This window comes from Ascaphus truei, chromosome 2 (genome assembly GCF_040206685.1).
Source record: "Ascaphus truei isolate aAscTru1 chromosome 2, aAscTru1.hap1, whole genome shotgun sequence".
Taxonomy (NCBI): Eukaryota; Metazoa; Chordata; class Amphibia; order Anura; family Ascaphidae; genus Ascaphus; species Ascaphus truei.
The window spans coordinates 180,724,567-180,744,338 of record NC_134484.1 but is presented as its reverse complement, the minus strand read 5'-3'; the positions used below and the strand labels follow the sequence as shown (position 1 = coordinate 180,744,338).

General features: G+C 40.3%; 1 protein-coding gene across 2 annotated transcripts in view; it reads left to right on the top strand.

The window, feature by feature from the left end:
• RNF144B (ring finger protein 144B) overlaps positions 1-16,253 on the top strand; it is an 84,288-nt gene extending 68,035 nt beyond the window's left edge. For both annotated transcript variants that reach the window (XM_075585609.1, XM_075585608.1), the window contains 3 exons: positions 2,425-2,569; positions 11,351-11,440; positions 12,331-16,253. In XM_075585609.1, coding sequence (XP_075441724.1) covers positions 2,425-2,569; positions 11,351-11,440; positions 12,331-12,474 — 379 coding nt within the window. In that variant the 3' untranslated portion in view covers positions 12,475-16,253. The remainder of the gene's footprint in view (positions 1-2,424; positions 2,570-11,350; positions 11,441-12,330) is intronic.
• Positions 16,254-19,772: the final 3,519 nt, after the last annotated feature.

Sequence of the window (19,772 nt, the reverse complement as noted above, 5' to 3'; positions counted from 1 at the left end):
TATCAAGCCGCCTATGACCTCCTCCCTCATTTAACCAATTGTTCATTAATATAGAGGTTGTGGCATCCTCCTGCGGCACTACTATTACGATTTGATTCTTCCCTGGTGAACACAGAAGCAAAGAATTTATTTAATACCGCTGCTTTTTCCTTATCTCCAATAATCTGCCTACCCATCTCACACTGAAAGAGTCTTTAAAATAAATGAACCCACTGTACACCCTCCAAGTTCAGCCACCCCTACTAGTATACACTAGTACAGGGGGGCGCAAATTTTTTCCCCTGCGCCCCCCTGAAGGCGGTTCCCCTCTCTCTGCGCCTCCCCCAACCCCCGCTTACCTCGGCTCCGACATCATAATCACTAAAGGCACCCGCCTCATATTGGCAGCCTGCTCCATTATGTATACAGCGCCTAACAGTGAAACTGCAAGCTTAAACCAAGTGTCATAGAGTTGATACATACGTTGGTATTAGGCTAACAGCTCATCTATTTAGCACTGTCTGTCTCCTGGCACATTACCAGCAGTAAGGCAGGATAGAAGTACTATCTCTATTAGCCACTGTAGCCCTTTTACCTTTCCTTGATCAAAATGTTCCTAATATCAGGGAAACTGCGTACTAGCTACTTAAATCACTGCTTTTCAGTACATCTAATAGGAGTCTACATTATCTACACAGAGAGAAATATAATAAACACCTCACTAACCTTATGGCGAAATGAAGCAAAAACTGGCTTTAGACTGTAGCAAGATACGTACTGCTAGATTATTCCTAGTGCATTGTTTATAACAAACTTTTATCAAATGACAACCAAACACTGAAAGACCTGTGTGAATAACCCCATCTACTGATATAAAGTTAGGTCCGGAAATAATTGGACACTGATACAAGTTTTGTTATTTCGGCTGTGTACCAAAATAAATTCAATTTACAGTTAAATAATGAATATGGGCTCAAAGTGCATTCTATCAGCTTTAATTTGAGGGTATTCACATCCAAATTGGAGGAAGGGTTTAGGAATTACATCTCTTTAATATGTAGCCCCCTCTTTTTCAAAGGACCAAAAGTAATTGGACAATTGACTCAAAAGCTGTTTCATGGACAGGTGTGGGCTATTCCTTCGTTATTTCAGCATCAATTAAGCAGGTAAAAGGTCTGGAGTTGATTACATGTGTGGCATTCACATTTGGAAGCTGTTGCTGTAAACCAACAACTTGTGGTCAAAGGAGCTCTCAATGCAAGTGAAACAGGGCATCCTTAGGCTGCAAAAAAAAAGAAAATCCATCAGAGAGATAGCAGGAACATTAGGAGTGGCCAAATCAACAGTTTGGTACATTCTGAGAAAAAAAGAACGCACTGGTGAGCTCTGCAACACAAAAAGACCTGGACGTCCACGGAAGACAACAGTGGTGGATGATTGTAGGATCCTTTCCATTTTAAAGAAAAACCCCTTTACAACATCCAGACAAGTGAAGAACACTCTCCAGGAGGTAGGCTTATCATTATCCAAGTTTACCATAAAGAGAAGACTTCACGAGAGCAAATACAGAGGGTTCACCACAAGGTGCAAACCATTCATAAACCTCAAGAATAGAAAGGCCAGATTAGACTTTGCCAAACAATATTTTAAAAAGCCAGCCCAGTTTTGGAACAGCATTCTTTGGACAGATGAAACTAAGATCAACCTGTACCAGAATGATGGAAAGAAAAAAGTATGGAGAAGGCTTGGAAGGGCTTATGATCCGAAGCTTACCACATCATCTGTAAAACACAGTGGAGGCAGTGTGATGGCATGGGCATGCATGGCTTCCAATTTCACTAGGTCACTAGTGTTTATTGATGATGTGACAGAAGACAGAAGCAGCCGGATGAATTCTGAAGTGTATAGGGATATATTGTCTGCTCAGATTCAGCCAAATTCAGCGAAGTTGATTGGACGGCGCTTCACTTTACAGATGGACAATGAACCAAAACATTCTGTGAAAGCAACCCAGGAGTTTTTTAAGGCAAAGAAGTGGAATATTCTGCAATGGCCGAGTCAATCACCTGATCTCAATCCGATCGAGCATGCATTTCACGTGCTGAAGACAAAACTTAAGGCAGAAAGACCCACGAATACATTGTATCATCAATTATTGCCATACTCCAGACCTGTTCTGACATTATTCCATCAGACTAGTGTTAGAAATGGTTCATTATAATTGGAAAGGAAACACAGCAGATGTTTGGCAGAAAATAACATCTAAGTATGAGTTACTGAGTCATAATAGGTAAATTACCTTTCATAGAATGACAGTAAACCACATTGATGCTATAACATAGTCATGTTAAGGTGTTTGTATAAACTAGCGTGTGTGAATAAATTTATAGCGGGTTGCTTAATGTGTGCAGACCTAGTTAATCTCTGTTCATTCTTTCTTCCCAGAGTCCTTGTCAGTACAGATGTAGATGCTTGTATCAAGCAGTGCCCAGTGTGTCAGATCTACATTGAGCGGAATGAAGGCTGCGCGCAAATGATGTGCAAGAACTGCAAACATACATTCTGCTGGTACTGCCTGCAAAACCTTGATGTGAGTGTTTGACCCCATTCAAGTATAATACAAATCATGGTTTTAGCATGCAGCATTCATCTTGTTTGTGATGCTCATATCCTCGTCATCTACAGCCCTTGTTAATCCTAAGCTTCATTAAGGCCTCCCAAATGATCTTCCAGGTACTGTGGTTGCAAGTCTTTTCTCCAACAAATGTTCTCATTTCATATTCCCATCTTACTTTTGGTCTTTTGATGTCCCTTTGAATCCAGTTGAATATTTTCTTAATTTAACGATAGTCATTTTTCTTGCAATATGACTGGACAACTGCTATTTTTATTTCTTCACCCTTGTAATTAAGTTTAGTTGCTGGTGTTTCGCTCCCCTTCAGGAAATTCAATATGGTTGCCAAACCTTTGCGGAGCCAATAGGAAGCTGCAGTGTCATCCGGGAGATGACGTTGCGGCTTCCTATTGAACAACTGCTTAAATGTTCAGGAAGCAACACCTACAACTAAACTAGTAGGTCTCTCAAACTTGGGGGTTAAGACGATCCCTGCTTATGAAGTATCTCAAAAAATCAATGTTTCAATTCAGAGAGATTACTCTTTGTCCTACAAAAAAAAAAAAATATTTCATATATATTTTACTGTGAAACATCAACAAAGTGTCTTCTTCAGATTGCAATTTCAACATATCCTGCTCATTTCAGATTACTTTGCTTCTGGGTGGTTTTACAAAAATAAAATATAAATATACACGTAATTGTAAAACGGCAGCTTGTTTCATAATACTGCACCGACACACTTTATTCGAGCAAATACCCAGTATGTACCTGGCAGATACCTGGAATGCGCCGCTCCTCACCTCTGACAAGCCCCGTTGCGTTTGCCTTCCCAGCCTGGGTTCATGCCTGGCTGACGGGCGGCTGATCTGTTAAATGATAATGATTAGGATTTAATAGGCTGCAATGCTTCGCGTGTCTACCAGATGGCATAAATTCATGAATTGTAATGCAGTATATATATATATACTGTGCAGTATTGCAGCCAGCGGGAATAAAATGCTTCAATCCCTGCCTGGAAAATAACCCAATGCACTCGGGCAGAAAACAGTCACAAACCTCAATACACCCGGGTATACCCGAATTCGTGGGACTAGCCGAGCTCGAATAAAGTGTGTCGCCAGTGTAAGCCATATGCGTGGTGAAGTGAAAGAGAAATAGCTGGATTACATCATTCTTTATTTTGTGTTCCCCTGGTAAATCCACACTGTCAGCTGTGACATTTTCCATTTACAATATAGCCTTTGGCTCAAATTTTGCCAAATGCTGACAAATATGACTGAAATTAAAAACAAATAGTACAAAATTGCTCGAGTGAATTCTTGACCTTTTGGCATTTCCAGTTCACCCTTTCAATTTTTTTAAATTTCCTGTTCCCCACATGTCAGTGGGTACCGATTGGGGAATAGCTCCTCCCTGCAGTGCAGTAGGACAGAAAACGTCTGCAGGTACTGGTACAAAGATACTCCTTCCACCCACAGAACTGTCATTTTCCTGTATAGGGTAGCATCAGTAGTTTGTTATTTTCGATAAATGGGATTCACCAGGACTTCAATTGGTGTAGTCTATCCAGGGAGTACTCAAGTCTCTCTCTCCACCTAAAGTGCCGATACCATGTATCCATGGTCACAGCTTCTGGATGCCTGCCGAGACCAGGGCTTGGCTTGCAGAGTTGTCCGGAATGCATGCGAGTAAGTGCAGGCCACATAGAAGACACACTGCCCTCCTGGGTGATCCATGTGGTTTGAGTGCTGGGAGCACGCTAAGACGTCATTGGTGCGATGTTACAGCTGCTCCCGGCCTGCACATATTTAAAGGGGCAATACCTTCTATGGTACCCAGGAGGTTGGAATAAGCTTAAACTGAAGCAGGATGAATGTGGAACCTGCATCAGGGAGGGGATCGCTACCCAAATCTTTTAGGCAAGTCCCTAGTTAGCAGTTGGTTTAAAGAGAAAACAATATCTTCAGTGTTCAAGATATGCACTATTACTGCAGTACCTCTGGGGTAAGCCTGAAGAGGGGACAACTAAAGTAGCCATAGAGGTACTGTATCATAAGAGGAAGGCTACAAAAAGTCTAGAATATGTGCTACTTGTGATAAGCCAGCAATTGAGATGAAAAAATGATGTGAAGGTGGTCTAAAATCTTCAGCGACCCAACTTCATGAACAAATGTCTACATTTTTGTCTTGGATAAAGGACACGGTCTCCCAGAACTTAGAAGCTACAGTATCGCAAGCAAAGAAACATTCCCAGAAAAGGTCACAGGCAAGCTAGGATAAAAAGGAAGAATCTTCATCGGATGAATTTGATCTTTCAACAGCTCTGAGGGTGAATATTGTTTTTCATCAGATCAAGAGGCCTTAGTAGAAGATTTGGATTTCAACCTGGACCAAGTAGGCCCCTTAATTAAAGCTATGAAGGAGGTGCTGGAATTAAATATCCAGAGGAAGATCATCTACGAAAGGACAAGCTGTTTGGGGCTTCACAGAGCATGATGTGCTTCTCCATCTATACTGTGATAAGGGAGATGATTGAAGATGAATGGGTCCAGTTGGATAAGAAACTGGTAACACTGAAAAGATTTCCAAAGATGTACCCATTTCTAGAAAAGCGGTCAAGAGTTGGGAGAACCTTACTAAAGTAGATGTTGCAATTACGAGAATTACGAGGAGAACCACGTTGCCGGTGAATGACGCGGCTTCATTTAAGGATGCGATGGATTGCAGGATGGAAAGTGGATTGATGAAAGCCTTTTTAGTGGCAGTCTCAGCCTGCAAACCAGCTGTGGCCACAGCATCACTTGCCAGAGCAATACGTGTCTGGGTGGCAAAAGTCGATAAGGCACTTGAAAAGGGTGTGAAGCGAAAATATGAATTGGGAGTGCACATACAGAGATAAAGTTGCGATGGATTTCTTCACTGAAGCATCACTAGACACAGTGCCATACTTCTAGCCGTTTGACGCACTATCTAGAAGAGATTTATGGCTAAGACATGGGTTGGCAGATACTACGTCAAAGAACTACCTATGCTCACAGCCCTTCGAGGGTGAATTCGGCCGAAGATTGGACAGCATAATTTCTAAAGTTTCTGGGGTAAGGAGTGTGTTTCTCCAACAAGAAAGGAGTAAGCATTTTTTTCAACTGCACAGCAAAGTAAAATGCCGTACAGGGAGGTTAAGGTGTACTGCTGCAACACACTTTATTCGAGCAAATACCCAGTATGTACCTGGCAGATACCTGGAATGCGCCGTTCCTCACCTCTGACAAGCCCCGTTGCGTTTGCCTTCCCAGCCACGGTTCATGCCTGGCTGACGGGCGGCTGATCTGTTAAATGATAATAATTAGGATTTAATAGGCTGCAATGCTTCGCGTGTCTACCAGATGGCATAAATTCATGAATTGTAATGCAGTATATATATATATATACTGTGCAGTATTGCAGCCAGCGGGAATAAAATGCTTCAATCCCTGCCTGGAAAATAACGCAATGCACTCGGGCAGAAAACAGTCACAAACCTCAATACACCCGAGTATACCCGAATTAGTGGGACTAGCCGAGCTCGAATAAAGTGTGTCGCCAGTGTACCGTCCCAGGAGGCCATTTTCACGACACCCGTAAATCCACTGGAAAGTGGAGCATTTTTGAGCATTTACGAGTGCACCAGTCAAACGGATGCTTTCAGCTTCGCTTGGAAGTTTAGTTTGGCTTAATTCCCACACTGTACTAATGTCTCAAGTTATATTTTTAGCTAGTGGAGAAAATAGACTGTTCTGCAGGTGGAGGGGAGGCCTTATTTTCCAGTAATAATAATAATAATAGCATGTTCTTGTATAGCATAGCGCTTTACAGAGACATTTTGCAGGCACAGGTCCCTGCCCCGTGGAGCTTACAGTCTATGTTTTTGGTGCCTGAGGCACAGGGAGATAAAGTGACTTACCCAAGGTCACAAGGAGCTGTCACTGGGAATTGAAACAGGTTCCCATGCTTCAAACTCAGTGCCAGTCAGTGTCTTTACTCACTGAGCCGCTCCTTTTCCCAAGTACCTGCAGAAGTGTTTTCTGTCCTACTGCGCTGAATGGAGGAGCTATCCCCCATTCAGTATCCACTGCCATTAGTGGAGTACAGGAAAATAAAAATATGGTAAGCCGAGTACATTTTTTTTTGTTGTCAAAAACTAATTTAGCTTTTCTCTTACCATTCAGAACACGTAATTGTTCATGACATTATCCAGAACTGATCTATTTTTTTGAGATTATATAGATGTCAAATATTTTTGAGTCCTCCCATTGTGAATGCGTTTTCGAAATCATGCTTTATAAAACACCCTATGCATGTGCAATTTTTGAAAATCCCTTTCCTGAGTGACGCAGAAACCCATTAGGATCTTCCCTACCAGTAGTATTTATTATATTTTCAGGGCTATACGTTGTCTCTAGCTCTTCTCGTAGTTAACTTTTGATACTAAACCTTTAAAACTCCAGCAGAGCTTAATTCATCAAACAAATGGTATGGTTTACAGTAGTTATCTTCCATGACATATTTCCTTCACTTTATAACAACTCCAATATATGTTGCTCAGCACAACTAAACATTTAACCTCTGCAGCGCTGAAAGGGCAAAAGCACATCTTATTTCATAAGCATATCAAGCTTCATCATTAAATAGAACAAAGGTGACTGTTCTACTGTGCGTTCTTATTTTCTCTCTCCCCCTTTAAGTGTAACATAGTGTGCCTACTAGTACAAACAAACATAAATGATTGCCTAATACCATGCATAGTTGGAAGAGCCTCAAATTTCCATGAAGTACAAAACTGGAAAACCATGACCTTGTTTGCCAGAATCCATTTATCTGGTTTAAATCTGAAAAAGATAAACATAATGTCTGCACAGAGGGTTTCTGAATAGGAAGCAACAATGTGTTTGAAAGATTAAACCTTACACACATAGATTTGTATTGGCATTTCAGTAATGTTTAACATTCTAGGCAATAAATGCCTGTAAGTGCAGAATAAGCTAATGTAAAAGTATTTTGCCACAGGCATTATCAGGGAATTATAATTAGGGGAAAATGTATTGTTTACAAATCTCTCATGTTGGTTCTATAAACGCTATCACTACATACCAAAACAACACATTTCTTCACATGCCCATTTCTATATTATTAGCTTTTATATGGCGCCAACATATTTTACAGCACAGTACAATGTGGTGGTAAGGACAATGAAACATAAAATACATACTACTGTACTTAAAAAATAATGAAGTCCCTGCTCTGGGAAACAATCTAAAAGGGAGATGGATGACACATGGATAGGTGGGGGCGTAAGGCCAGTCAACATGGCACTTGACCGGTGACTTGTCAGAATTATGCTGGGTAGATTTCTTTATACACGTGGGTTTTGAGGGAGCTTTTGAAAGGACGTATAGTGAGGGAGAGTGATGGTGAAGGGTAAGGAGTACCACAGTTGTGCACTCCTGGAGAAGTCTCGGAGGCGCGAATGAGAGGAAGTAATGAGGGAAGAGAAGAGCTGTAGGTCATGAGCTGAACAGAAGCTGTGTGTGGCAGAGTATTTGGGGATTACATTGGAAATGTAGTGAGGGGATGAAGGATGAAAAGCTTTGTAGGTGAAAAACTTGAATTTATATCTGCTGACTGGGGGTTTCCAGTGAAGAAATTATCAAAGTCAAGTAGCAGACGTAGAACGATGGGTGAGGTAGATACTGTAAGTCTGGTAGCAGCATCTAGGATTGACTGGAGGGGGTACAGTCACAACAGGGGTTGACAGGTAGAGATGGGAAAAACTGTTAAAATCTGTTTAGCGTAATTTCCCGAGCTTTCCACTCAAAATCCGTTCCGCTCTATAAATCCATCAACTGATCCAGTTTAAACTGTGTGGATTAATCAAATAACGCCAGTGGATACAATCCGCTGCTGGATTTTAATAATGGCGTGGATTGTTGAATCTGCAGATTGGATTGTCGATGATTAAAAAAAAAAAAAATCCGGTAAAGATTAATCGCTCATTTGAGACTGATTTGTGGAATTCTGTGGACAAAAGGAACCGGCCGATCAGCAATTTTTATTTGTTTATCTCTAGTGACCGACTAGAAGCAGGTTACAGTAATCTCGTTGGGATATCACATAAAATGCAAGCTTGTGTAGTGTGTAAAGCGCATATTTCAGAGGGGGAAGCAGCACTGAATTTGTGGTATGAAGGAGAGAAAGGAGTCAAGTATGACACCCAAACATCTGGCTTGTGGTATCGGCAGGAAAGTGGAGTTATCTATTGTCAGCGAGAAGTCAGGCTGCTCCATGAGAAACTTTTTCCCTCTGGGGGCTTTAAAGGAGCTGTGTGAAGATCATCTTTTGCTTCTCCGGCAATCATGGAGGAATTGCAAATGTGTGGTTACAATATACTGTACTTCTTGTAAAAAGGATTCATGTCACATCTATTTTCAGCATATCCCTTTCTTCAATAACAGACACTGATCTTCAGATTATTCATTGTAGTTTACAATATGTATTTTATTTTGTATATTTGAGTCATTCTCCAGGATATATATATGCACATACACACACACATACACACATACGCACACACGCGCACAATATATATATATTTATTTTTATATATATATATATATATATATATATATATATATATATATATATATATATATATATATGCACATACATACACACACACACACACGATAATATATGTAGATCTTCCAGGGTGCATCTCTCATTTCTCTCACTATATCTCTCATTAAAAAATAAAAATAAAAAACTGTAGTAGATTAAAGATTTTCATAATCATTACATGCATTGTATTTTATATGTATGATTTTCACTGATGTACTTCTTTCATTTCATCTACAGTATACACAACCATTTATTTTTCCACTTTTGATCACCAAATTATTTTAGTCCTAATACTCTCTCTTCATTCTTAACATGTTTTTAAAAGTTTGCTTGTACATTGTATACAGTGGGTCTTCGGTTATCCGACGGACTGCGTCCCGCAAACCGCCGTCGGTTAACGGGCCGTCGGAAAGCGGGCCCAATGTTAATCGGCGGCGGTGACCGTCTGATACACGAATTCGTTGTCGGACAATGTGTCTGGAGACTGCATTGTGTGGTGTCTGATAACGTGTTCGTCGGTAAGCGGAACGTCGGATACCGAGGACTGCCTGTACAACACAATTTCATTATTTGCACAGACGCCCTTTTGTGTTTCTTTGCCTTCAGGTACAATATTTAATTTTTTTCAACTAATTATTGTTTTTCACATTTAATTATTAGTGTGTTCAATAGTACATTTTAACATTGAACAATAAAATTTATATGGTATAAGATTTGTCTTTACCATTATTATTGCAAGTATAGCATTTCATTTAAATTAGATCTAATTGACAGTATTAACTAGTGTTGATCCACTGGGTTAGTTGTTGAATTATAAGTTATACATCTTCTTCTGAATATTATTGCGCTGATTTATAGTGTGTGTGTATGTATGTATATATGTATATATATATATATATATATATACACACACACACACACACACACACACACACACACACACACACACACACACACACACACACACACACACACACACACACACACACACACACACATATAGTGAATAAATGAGAACAAGGCACTCCGTCAGGTAAACAAAGGTGGGTGCAAATCCTGTATGAACAAAATAGGCAATACGATACCGTGTGAGCGAATATCAGAGGCAGCACTGTGATATTCGCTCACACGGTATCGTATTGCATATATATATATATATATATATATATATATAATATACACACACACACACACACACACAACACTTTTTTGCAATTTAAAGTGCCTGTCCCTTTTTTTTGCTATATCTATCTCATCAGTGTAGAGGTAAAAGTTATTAACTATATTCTTTGAGTACAGAGGAAAGGTGATTAAATGTTCTTTTTGACAGGACAAATTCTGTATTTAAAAAGGGAGGTATTTTGATATGACCAGTTCTGAAGATTAGGTGTTCTTAATAAGTCCTGACAATTTTCTTTCTTTACTATGCCTATTTTCACGGAAAATGGTAAACAATGCACTTAATGAGTTTTACCTCTACAACGACTATACTGCACCGACACACTTTATTCGAGCAAATACCCAGTATGTACCTGGCAGATACCTGGAATGCGCCGCTCCTCACCTCTGACAAGCCCCGTTGCGTTTGCCTTCCCAGCCTGGGTTCATGCCTGGCTGACGGGCGGCTGATCTGTTAAATGATAATGATTAGGATTTAATAGGCTGCAATGCTTCGCTTGTCTACCAGATGGCATAAATTCATGAATTGTAATGCAGTATATATATATATATATATATATATACTGTGCAGTATTGCAGCCAGCGGGAATAAAATGCTTCAATCCCTGCCTGGAAAATAACCCAATGCACTCGGGCAGAAAACAGTCACAAACCTCAATACACCCGGGTATACCCGATTTCGTTGAACTAGCCGAGCTCGAATAAAGTGTGTCGCCAGTGTATATAGATAAATATATAATCTGTTGGAGTAACATGGAGAAAAGAGACTTGCAGCCTTAACACCTGGAAGATCATTGGAGAGTTCTTCATCCTGCAGTGGAGCAACAAGGGATGATAATCATACATACATTCCCCCCCCCCCCCTGAAATCCTAATGCCATTTAATATTACGTCAAGCTAATTAATGTTATTTGTGTGTTGTAGAATGATATTTTTCTGCGACATTATGACAAAGGTCCCTGTAGAAACAAGCTGGGTCATTCAAGAGCCTCAGTTATGTGGAACAGAACACAGGTAGGTAAATAATAATATATTGGTATACATTTTTTACTGCCATCATAAGCAGCTTTGTAATGCATTGTGCAGCAGTGATCTGCTGGCCTCCTTGGTTGTCGGAGTTGCTGTTCACATTTCTAAACCTAGTAGAGGCTGATTCAATAAACTCAAACTTATAACTGCTTTTGGCCAATCGCAATACTCATTGGATTCTTCAGGGCTTATTGAATCAGACCCTAATGTGCTATTTAGTGATGTGTTGTCAATAAAAAATAGTTTGACACATTTGAGTGGTTACATGTAGCTGCATTAGGTTTTGGCATCCCCAGTCCTTATCATTCCAGGTAGCATGACTAGTTAAGTACATTTCTTTAGTTGATTGCAGAATGTTGAATTTGTTTATATGTTAATAAAATGGTAAAACCCAAGATATTACTGGACTATAGTGAAATGGACTACTTCTTAAAATATAAAAACATTAATTGCTGGAGACAAGTCATTGTAAAAATATCTTCAAGCAACCGTACAGAAATGTTTTTGGACTATAACATTTTGCATTCAGTTCCCATTCATGTAAATAATGCGTTCGACTCCTTGGTTACATGAAATACCTGATCTGAGGGGTGACCTACATTATGGGCAGTATCTCTGCCATAGCTAAATATGTGATCAACGTACTATCATTATGCCTTTAAAAGGTACCAGGGTGGTTCTTATAATGCATCATTGTTTTTTTTCCTTTCAGTTAGCAAATAAATTGTATTTTTTACAGAATTATTAATTGTATATTGTTACAAAGATTTTTATTGAACATTGAAATATAGAATGAGAGAACTTTCAGCTGAGCCAACTGGTTAAATATGAATTTGAAATGTATTTATTTGTGCTTGATCTTTTGTTTACTGCAGGTCGTGGGGATCCTTGTGGGCTTGGGTATCATTGCACTTGTGACTTCACCTTTGCTGCTTTTGGCATCACCATGCATCATCTGTTGTGTCTGCAAATCCTGTCGAGGCAAGAAGAAGAAACATGGCCCATCACCCACAGCCTAGCACTCTGTACACATGTGTTTGTAATGTGAAAGCACAATCATATGGATTTGGTGTGCTGTGTGTCAAACTTGGCATAGGCCTGTTCTGATGCTTGAGATACATAAGCGCCTGAAATGTTCCCTGCCAAATACATGCCTATAACTCTGTGCAATCATTCATGCACATCTTCTCGTGCAAGAGAAAACTGTATCATTACAGAACAAGTTTCAAATAATGAATTATTGCCATTTTAGGATCATTTGCCTTTTTCAATGTGTGTGTGTGTGTGTGTGTGTGTGTGTGTGTAAATATATATATATATATATATATATATATATATATATATGTTTATATTTGTGTGTGTGTATGTGTGTATATATATATATATATATGTATATGTATATATATGTTTATATTTGTGTGTGTGTATGTGTATATATATATGTATATGTATGTAAATATATATATATATATATATATATATATATATATATATGTGTGTGTGTGTATGTATATATAAAGCTCAAACCCATTATAGTGCAATCCGCTACATCGCGGATCCGCTTATAACGCGATGTGAGTGTGGCTCCCGTTTAAAAAAAATGTCAGAGAGGAATGTCCGTGTGTTACAGAGGGGGTTTACACACACACACAAACAAACACACACACACACACACACAAAGCAGCAGGTATTGTGATTGTGGAGGTGATACCTGTGAGAATCAGAAGTAACAGTTTCAGGAATAGGAGTCAATGCTAGGAAGTGGCTAACTTACTTATAGTCTCGTGTGCATGCCTTTTTAACAGAAAACCAATACAGTGGCAGATTCTCTTGAAGGATGGAGGATGAAGTTGAATGGTTACTTTGTTAGAGGGATGCAAAGGTTAAGTTAGTGGTGGATCATAATGGATTCAGTTTGGTGACAGGGCAACCTAAGGGCAATCTTATTCAAGTCCCCTATTTTGCCTATATGATAAACCTGGAAGTCATTCACTTCTTCCCTAGGAGAGATACGACACAGCTGAAGGGAAACCTGAAGGCAGGCTAGCATGGAGCAGCAGTGGCTGCTGCTTTCCCAGACCCAGAGAAAATTTACTTTTTTTTTCCAACCACTGCTGCAGGGAAGATTAGATTGACTATTGCCTGTTTGTGGTTCTATTGTCTGTAGGAATGCAAGTCTGTCCTGCCACAGCTCAAAGTGCACATACCCACAGATTTAAACTCTATATACTAGAGCAGCTCTGGCAACAGCACATGGCAGTGAATGATTACATTGTGAAATCTACCAAGCTCATTAGGGGGCCTACGTATTGCTGCATTTCATGTGGGAGTTGTGTGGGCTAAGAACAGTTAAAGAGACTACTGCTTTGGTCAGTTCTCACAAGGCTGGCATAAGTCAAGCTATCTCCTTATTTTCTCCTAAAATAAAAGCTAGAGAGCACTAGTTTGACAAATACCTAAACAGGTAGCAGAAGTGGTTACATGATTAAAAATTGATCTAATTCATATATCCTCCATAATTAAAAAAAAAAATCTAACAATATTTTTTTCTTTTCTTTTGGTTTTCATCTCTTGTGAGTTATTCATTAGCCTCACCTGCCATCTGATAGCCTCATGTTTGTGTTATTTATGCAAATGTTGCTAGTCTTCATGCAACTCAAAAGATGGCAAATTATTCTTGCAGTGAAAGCTGGCATATAACTTTTGCAGTTTTGCACAAACTGAAAAGTAGTAATTAGTTCACCACAAAGTTTCATGAATATGCAATTTCCAGCCCAAAAATGTGACAATGTATACAAACTCCGCATGACACACATATGCTGTTATTTGGAATAAAAAGCAATCTGATTTTTTTACCTTCAGTATGGCCAATACAGTATAATTAATATAAAAGCCTGTATCATGGCCAGGGTGAGGTGTCAAAGTAGAAGAACTGATTAAAGTAAAATGGAATATCTGGTGAAATGTTTAGCTGCTGATGCAGCAAGTCCACACTGCATGGTGGTAACATGCTTGCAATGCCACAGAATTTAAAGAAGCAGCTCCTATTTTATTGATTTTTTTTTGTGTGTGTATTACCGGGGTCCCCTGACCTCTGGTCAACCCCCGGTTCCCATTTTCATTTGATAGGAATACTGCCTGGTGGAGACAATATAGTGACTGGGTCACTATCTGTAGTTTTTTTGTGTTAGAAATCAGCACAAAGAATTGCAGGAATCTCGAGAACTGTTAAAGTGCCAATGCCAATTTATTTTATTTTTTAATCTGAGGCAGGGGAATTCATTGGAGTCAATCTCCAATATTATATATATATATATACACACACACACACACACACACACACGCATATATTATGCATTATGGGCTCATTAAAGAAAGGGAAAGCAATGGTCTACTTGCCTTCCTAACAGGAGGTGCAATATTTTTAGAGCATGTGAATGTATTTTACATGTTTAATGAAGATATTTTTTTAAATAAAAATGTACGCCATATTTGCACCAGAGAAAAGCTATATCAATTAAAGGATCACGATTTGCAATAAAATTGTTCTGGTGAAAAAAAACTGGATTGATGTATTGACCTTCTGCATTATTTGACTAATATTGAAAAAAATGTAAACCCTGATTTACCAAACAGTACTGAGCTGTAAAACACCATACACCATACAACAAAGCCAATGAATGAGCCCATGTGGTGGCTTTAGGCTTACCACCGCTTAGTAAACATGGAGCTATGCCTTAACCCATTTGTGACGGGGGCAAATATTCTGATTTACCCGCACTGGGGATTTTGGTTTCATAGAACTGTTTAAGGACATGCCCCTTTCCATCTATAGTACTATCTCTTGTGATAGCAGTTGGAAGCATAGGGGCTGATTTATTAAGTGCTGGCGCAGGTTATCTCACCCATTTCTGGTGTTGACTCCCATTGAAGTCTGTGCATTAATACCAAAACGGGTATGATTGTCAGTCATTCAGTTTAGTATTAAGGTTGAGAAGGACTTTATTAAAAAATATTTGTAAGCAAACATTTGTGGTATCACAGATCTGACAGTCCTTACGTTCAGTACAGTATCACAACATTCTGTAAGTTCCCTAATGGCACATTTTGTATGAGCCTATTTCGGTTATAGGTTCTTTAGTTTAGCCTGAATGCCCTCCCTGGTCTTGATCTTTGGCAGGTACAATAGTAGATGCAGAACCCTCGCTACCTCATAGCTGATCTAGTAGAGCAGGAATAGAACCCTCGCTCAGCTGGCAGAAAGTGCAGCCAGGTACTGACCGCAAAACACTCTTTAATTTTGTCAGGCCACCTACCCTTTGCAGGCCACCTACCCTTTGACGGCAGCTCCTGAGCCTTTTATCTGCCCTCCCAGACTGTAGAAGACAGTTGTTATTGAGTTATTTGCTGGCAGTCAATGGATTTTGGTTAAGCATGGACTGATGCTTCCTAGTCCATTTAAATATTACCCGCCTTATGTGGATTCCCCTTCCTTTTTACATGTCCTGTACTGCAAATACTAAGAAGCTGTGTCCGTGTTTTTCCTAAGGAAACACGCTTTCACCCAGTAGAACATTTCCACAACTAGTGCTGTGGTTTTGCATTTGCTCAGCACCAACTGTTTAGTTACAATCAGAGTACTGCTTCCTTCTTTACAAGTTTAGCACTGGTTGGAAAATCTCTTCCAGGTACCACAAAATGGGACATTGATTAATGATAAGTGGCAACTATGTAAAAAAAAAAAAAAAAAAGACACATGCACAACATGTAAAAGAATATCAAGACTATAATTTTCAAATGTACTTGTGACTGCTATGGGTTAAAATTTGCAGGTGCTAATTTTACATCTTAACGTGTTAAATGTACGTGGCAACATGTGGGGATTGTTCACAGAACTGTTCGGAGCACTATTGCACAAACTCACATTCACTTGCTGTGTATGTTTCCGTGTCCCGATTTGGCTATAAAATCTTGATAAATACTTCCCTTAGTGTGTGTAATTTCCATCCACATCTTTGTAGAAAACTATTTTTGTAACAGCAAGGAACAATGCAAGTGGTGTGCCTGATCCCCTAACTAGTTTCTGTCAAAAGCAATATGTAGCGGATATTCTTTGGTACTTGCTATTATGCATATAGATGTTTCACAAAACTAGCAAAGCTTCCAAACATGTTCTAAATTGAGAATTAAAATTAGATAAAACATTGCAGTTAAGTGACATCCCCTCATTAATATACAATTGTGGGACTGCACCTATTTAAAGTTTTCTTAAAAGTACCTTGAATTAAAAAACAATTCCCTTGATATTTTAACCCTTGAAAGATCTATTTGGCTTCAAATCCATTTGCCCCCCATGAGTGTATGGCTGGGCTTATAGTGACGGCGACAGCGACGCGACGTCGCTTCAAAACAAATGTATTGAAGCCGTCGCGTGCGCTTATAGTAAGCGTGACGCGACGGAGCGACCACTTGGTCGCGGTCGCTGGAAGTCAAGTCAATTTGATTTTTCCAGCGACCGTAGCGTGACGCCACCGTCGTGTCGCTGTCGTCGGCGACGGCACTATAAGCGCAGCCTTACTGTATGCTAGGTACAGTATGTTAGTAAAATGAAATGTTTTAACTTCCAATGACTCCCTCTCAGATTCTGCACAAGAACACTTTTTTTTTATAGCAGCTTGCTAAACTCACAGTGAAATGTAAATTCACTGAGACATCATCCATATTTAGTTTGGCAATTCCTCAAGAACATTTATTTCCAAGTAGAGACATAAAGTCATTTGTATTTACTTTTTTTCTTCTCTCCAATGACTAAAACAGAAATGGCACATTATCAGAAATCTGAATTCAAGCAGAACTTATGTTTATTTGCTTTGGGCGCTATGTTCAGGGGTGCTCAACTCCAGTCCTCCAGTCCCCTCAAAAGATCAGGTTTTCAGGATATCCCAGCTTCAGCACAGGTGGCTTAATCAGTCTCTGCTTCAGCACAGGTGACTTAATCAGTCTCTGCTTCAGCACAGGTGGCTTAATCAGCCCCTGCTTCAGCATAGGTGGCTTAGAGGCTCAGTTGAAGACTGAGCCTTTGATCGAGCCACCTGTGCTGAAGCAGGGATATCCTGAAATCCTGACCTGTAGGGGGGGCTTGATCACTGGAGTTGAGCACCCCTGCCCTAACAGACATGTCAACATGATAATGGAGCATATTGAAATGTGTGGTACTACTTGACTTCAGCGCCTCTTAACAGTCCTATAGCAACAAATATCTTTTTAGGCATGTACATGGTGATAATTATGTATGTGATTTCTTTTTATGTTTTTTTCTGACACATTTTTTGTTACTTTTTTTATACATTGTAATCGCTTTTTAATGATTGTGGTTTCTCGCATAACAGGTTCTGGTTGCTTTATTTTGATATATTTGTAGCTTATTCATACTTCTACTTATGTTTGTCACATACTTTATGCTATTATCTACCAACCAGATGATTTGTTTAATAGTCTGAGTGCGTTTGTAGTTTCTTAGAAACCAGTCTTCTACTCCACTTGACTATTGGGGTTACCTAGCAACTGATAATTTATTCACTACGTGAACACATTCTTCAAAGTAGCTAACAGTGTCTTGTTGTTGCTTAGCAACTAGGTAGCTGCTACCCCTCATAGAGTCCCACACTTGCCTTTTTTCAGCACGCCTCCTATTTGGGGGTATTTATGGTCTTTTTGCACTGCACTTGTTTGTCTTGATAAGGTTCTTGATATAACCAAAACTTTTTCTTTCTTTTGAATGAAACCATTTCTCTCTACTGTTAAAGACCTACAGTATGAGGGCCTTCTTTGTTCTATTTTGTATGACATATTTTTTAAATAGTGCACATAGGCAAGACATTTACAGATGCAGCAACGAGTATCCGCACACTTGCCTTTGAAAATCTGGGGCAATCTCCCAGTCAGGCCTGGGACCCGCTGCGCCCGGCGGTGCGGGCGGCCGCACGAGCGTTCCCCACCAGCAGGGGAATCCTCCCGAGCCGGTCCCAGTCCCCCCTCACGGCACAGCTCACTACAGGGGATTCAAGAGAATTGTAATCCCAAGCGTCGACGCGTCACGTGGTGTGGCTGTGAGCCAATGAGGAGGGGAGGCTTCGGGGAGCAGGGAGGAGAGTGTGGAGGAAAAGCAGCGTGAGTGCCTGTCTGTGTGTGTGTATCTGAGTGCCTGTCTGTGTGTGTGTATGTGTGTGTCTGAGTGCGTGAGTGCCTGCCTGTGTGTGTGTGTGTGTGCATAAGTGCCTGTCTGTGTGTCTGTGTGTGCCTGAGTGTGTGTGTGCCTGAGTGTCAGCGTGTGAGTAGGGCAGCCCGCAGCAGCTCCCTCCTGCAGCCCGGGTGCCCGAGCCCGTGGAGGGGGGGGGGGTAGCGGGTCCCTCCACTTAAACCACGCTCCCTCCGCTTTAACCACGCCCCCTCCGCTTAAACCACGCCATTCCGCTTAAACCTCTCCCACTCCGGCTCCCGCTCCCTACCGACCGCATATCGCGGTCTGTGTCTGTCAGCGCCCTGCCTGTCTGCAGTGCGGGCGCGCTGACTGAGGGAGCGGGGCCTTAGCCTAATGCTGCAACATTTCTGTGACATTTCTGCAGACAGACTAATGGCCCATCGGATTAACACAGCGGGGGTCCCTGGCAGTCCCATTAAAACTGAATGAAACTGCCAGGGACCCCCGCTGTGTTAATCCGATGGGCCATTAGTCTGGCTGCAGAAATGTCACAGAAATGTTGCAGCATTACTCGGAGATTGCCCCAGATTTTCAAAGACATGTGTTCGGATACTCGTTGCTGCATCTGTATGTCAATGGCGTGCCACTACTTTTTCTCTGTTTTCTCTTTTGTTCTACTGTATATAGTGTGTGTATCTCTTTGATCATCTCATCCAAGGTAGACATAGTCTTCGACTTCTTTTAGTTCTATTCCATTTATTTAAATATTGGCCAAGTTGTCACATTTGTTGAATATCACTTTGATATTGCTGAGATTCATATGGATGCCCACATTCTTACTTGCTTTATCGAGTTCTCTAATTTGTTGCTGGAGGTCTTCTGGACTTGGGTCAAAAATAATGTCATCTGCAAATCATGGGCGACTCAAATATTCACCATTGATTTCTTTTTTTCCCCGTGAATTCAATATCTTGAAGAATTCTTCAAGTGTTGTTGTGAAAAGCTTTGGTGACATGGTGTCTCCCTGCTGCACAACCCCTGGATGATCTTTGTATTGCTGATATCTTCATGTAATTTAATGGTTGATGGGGCATTCTCGTAAATGTTTGTTATAAT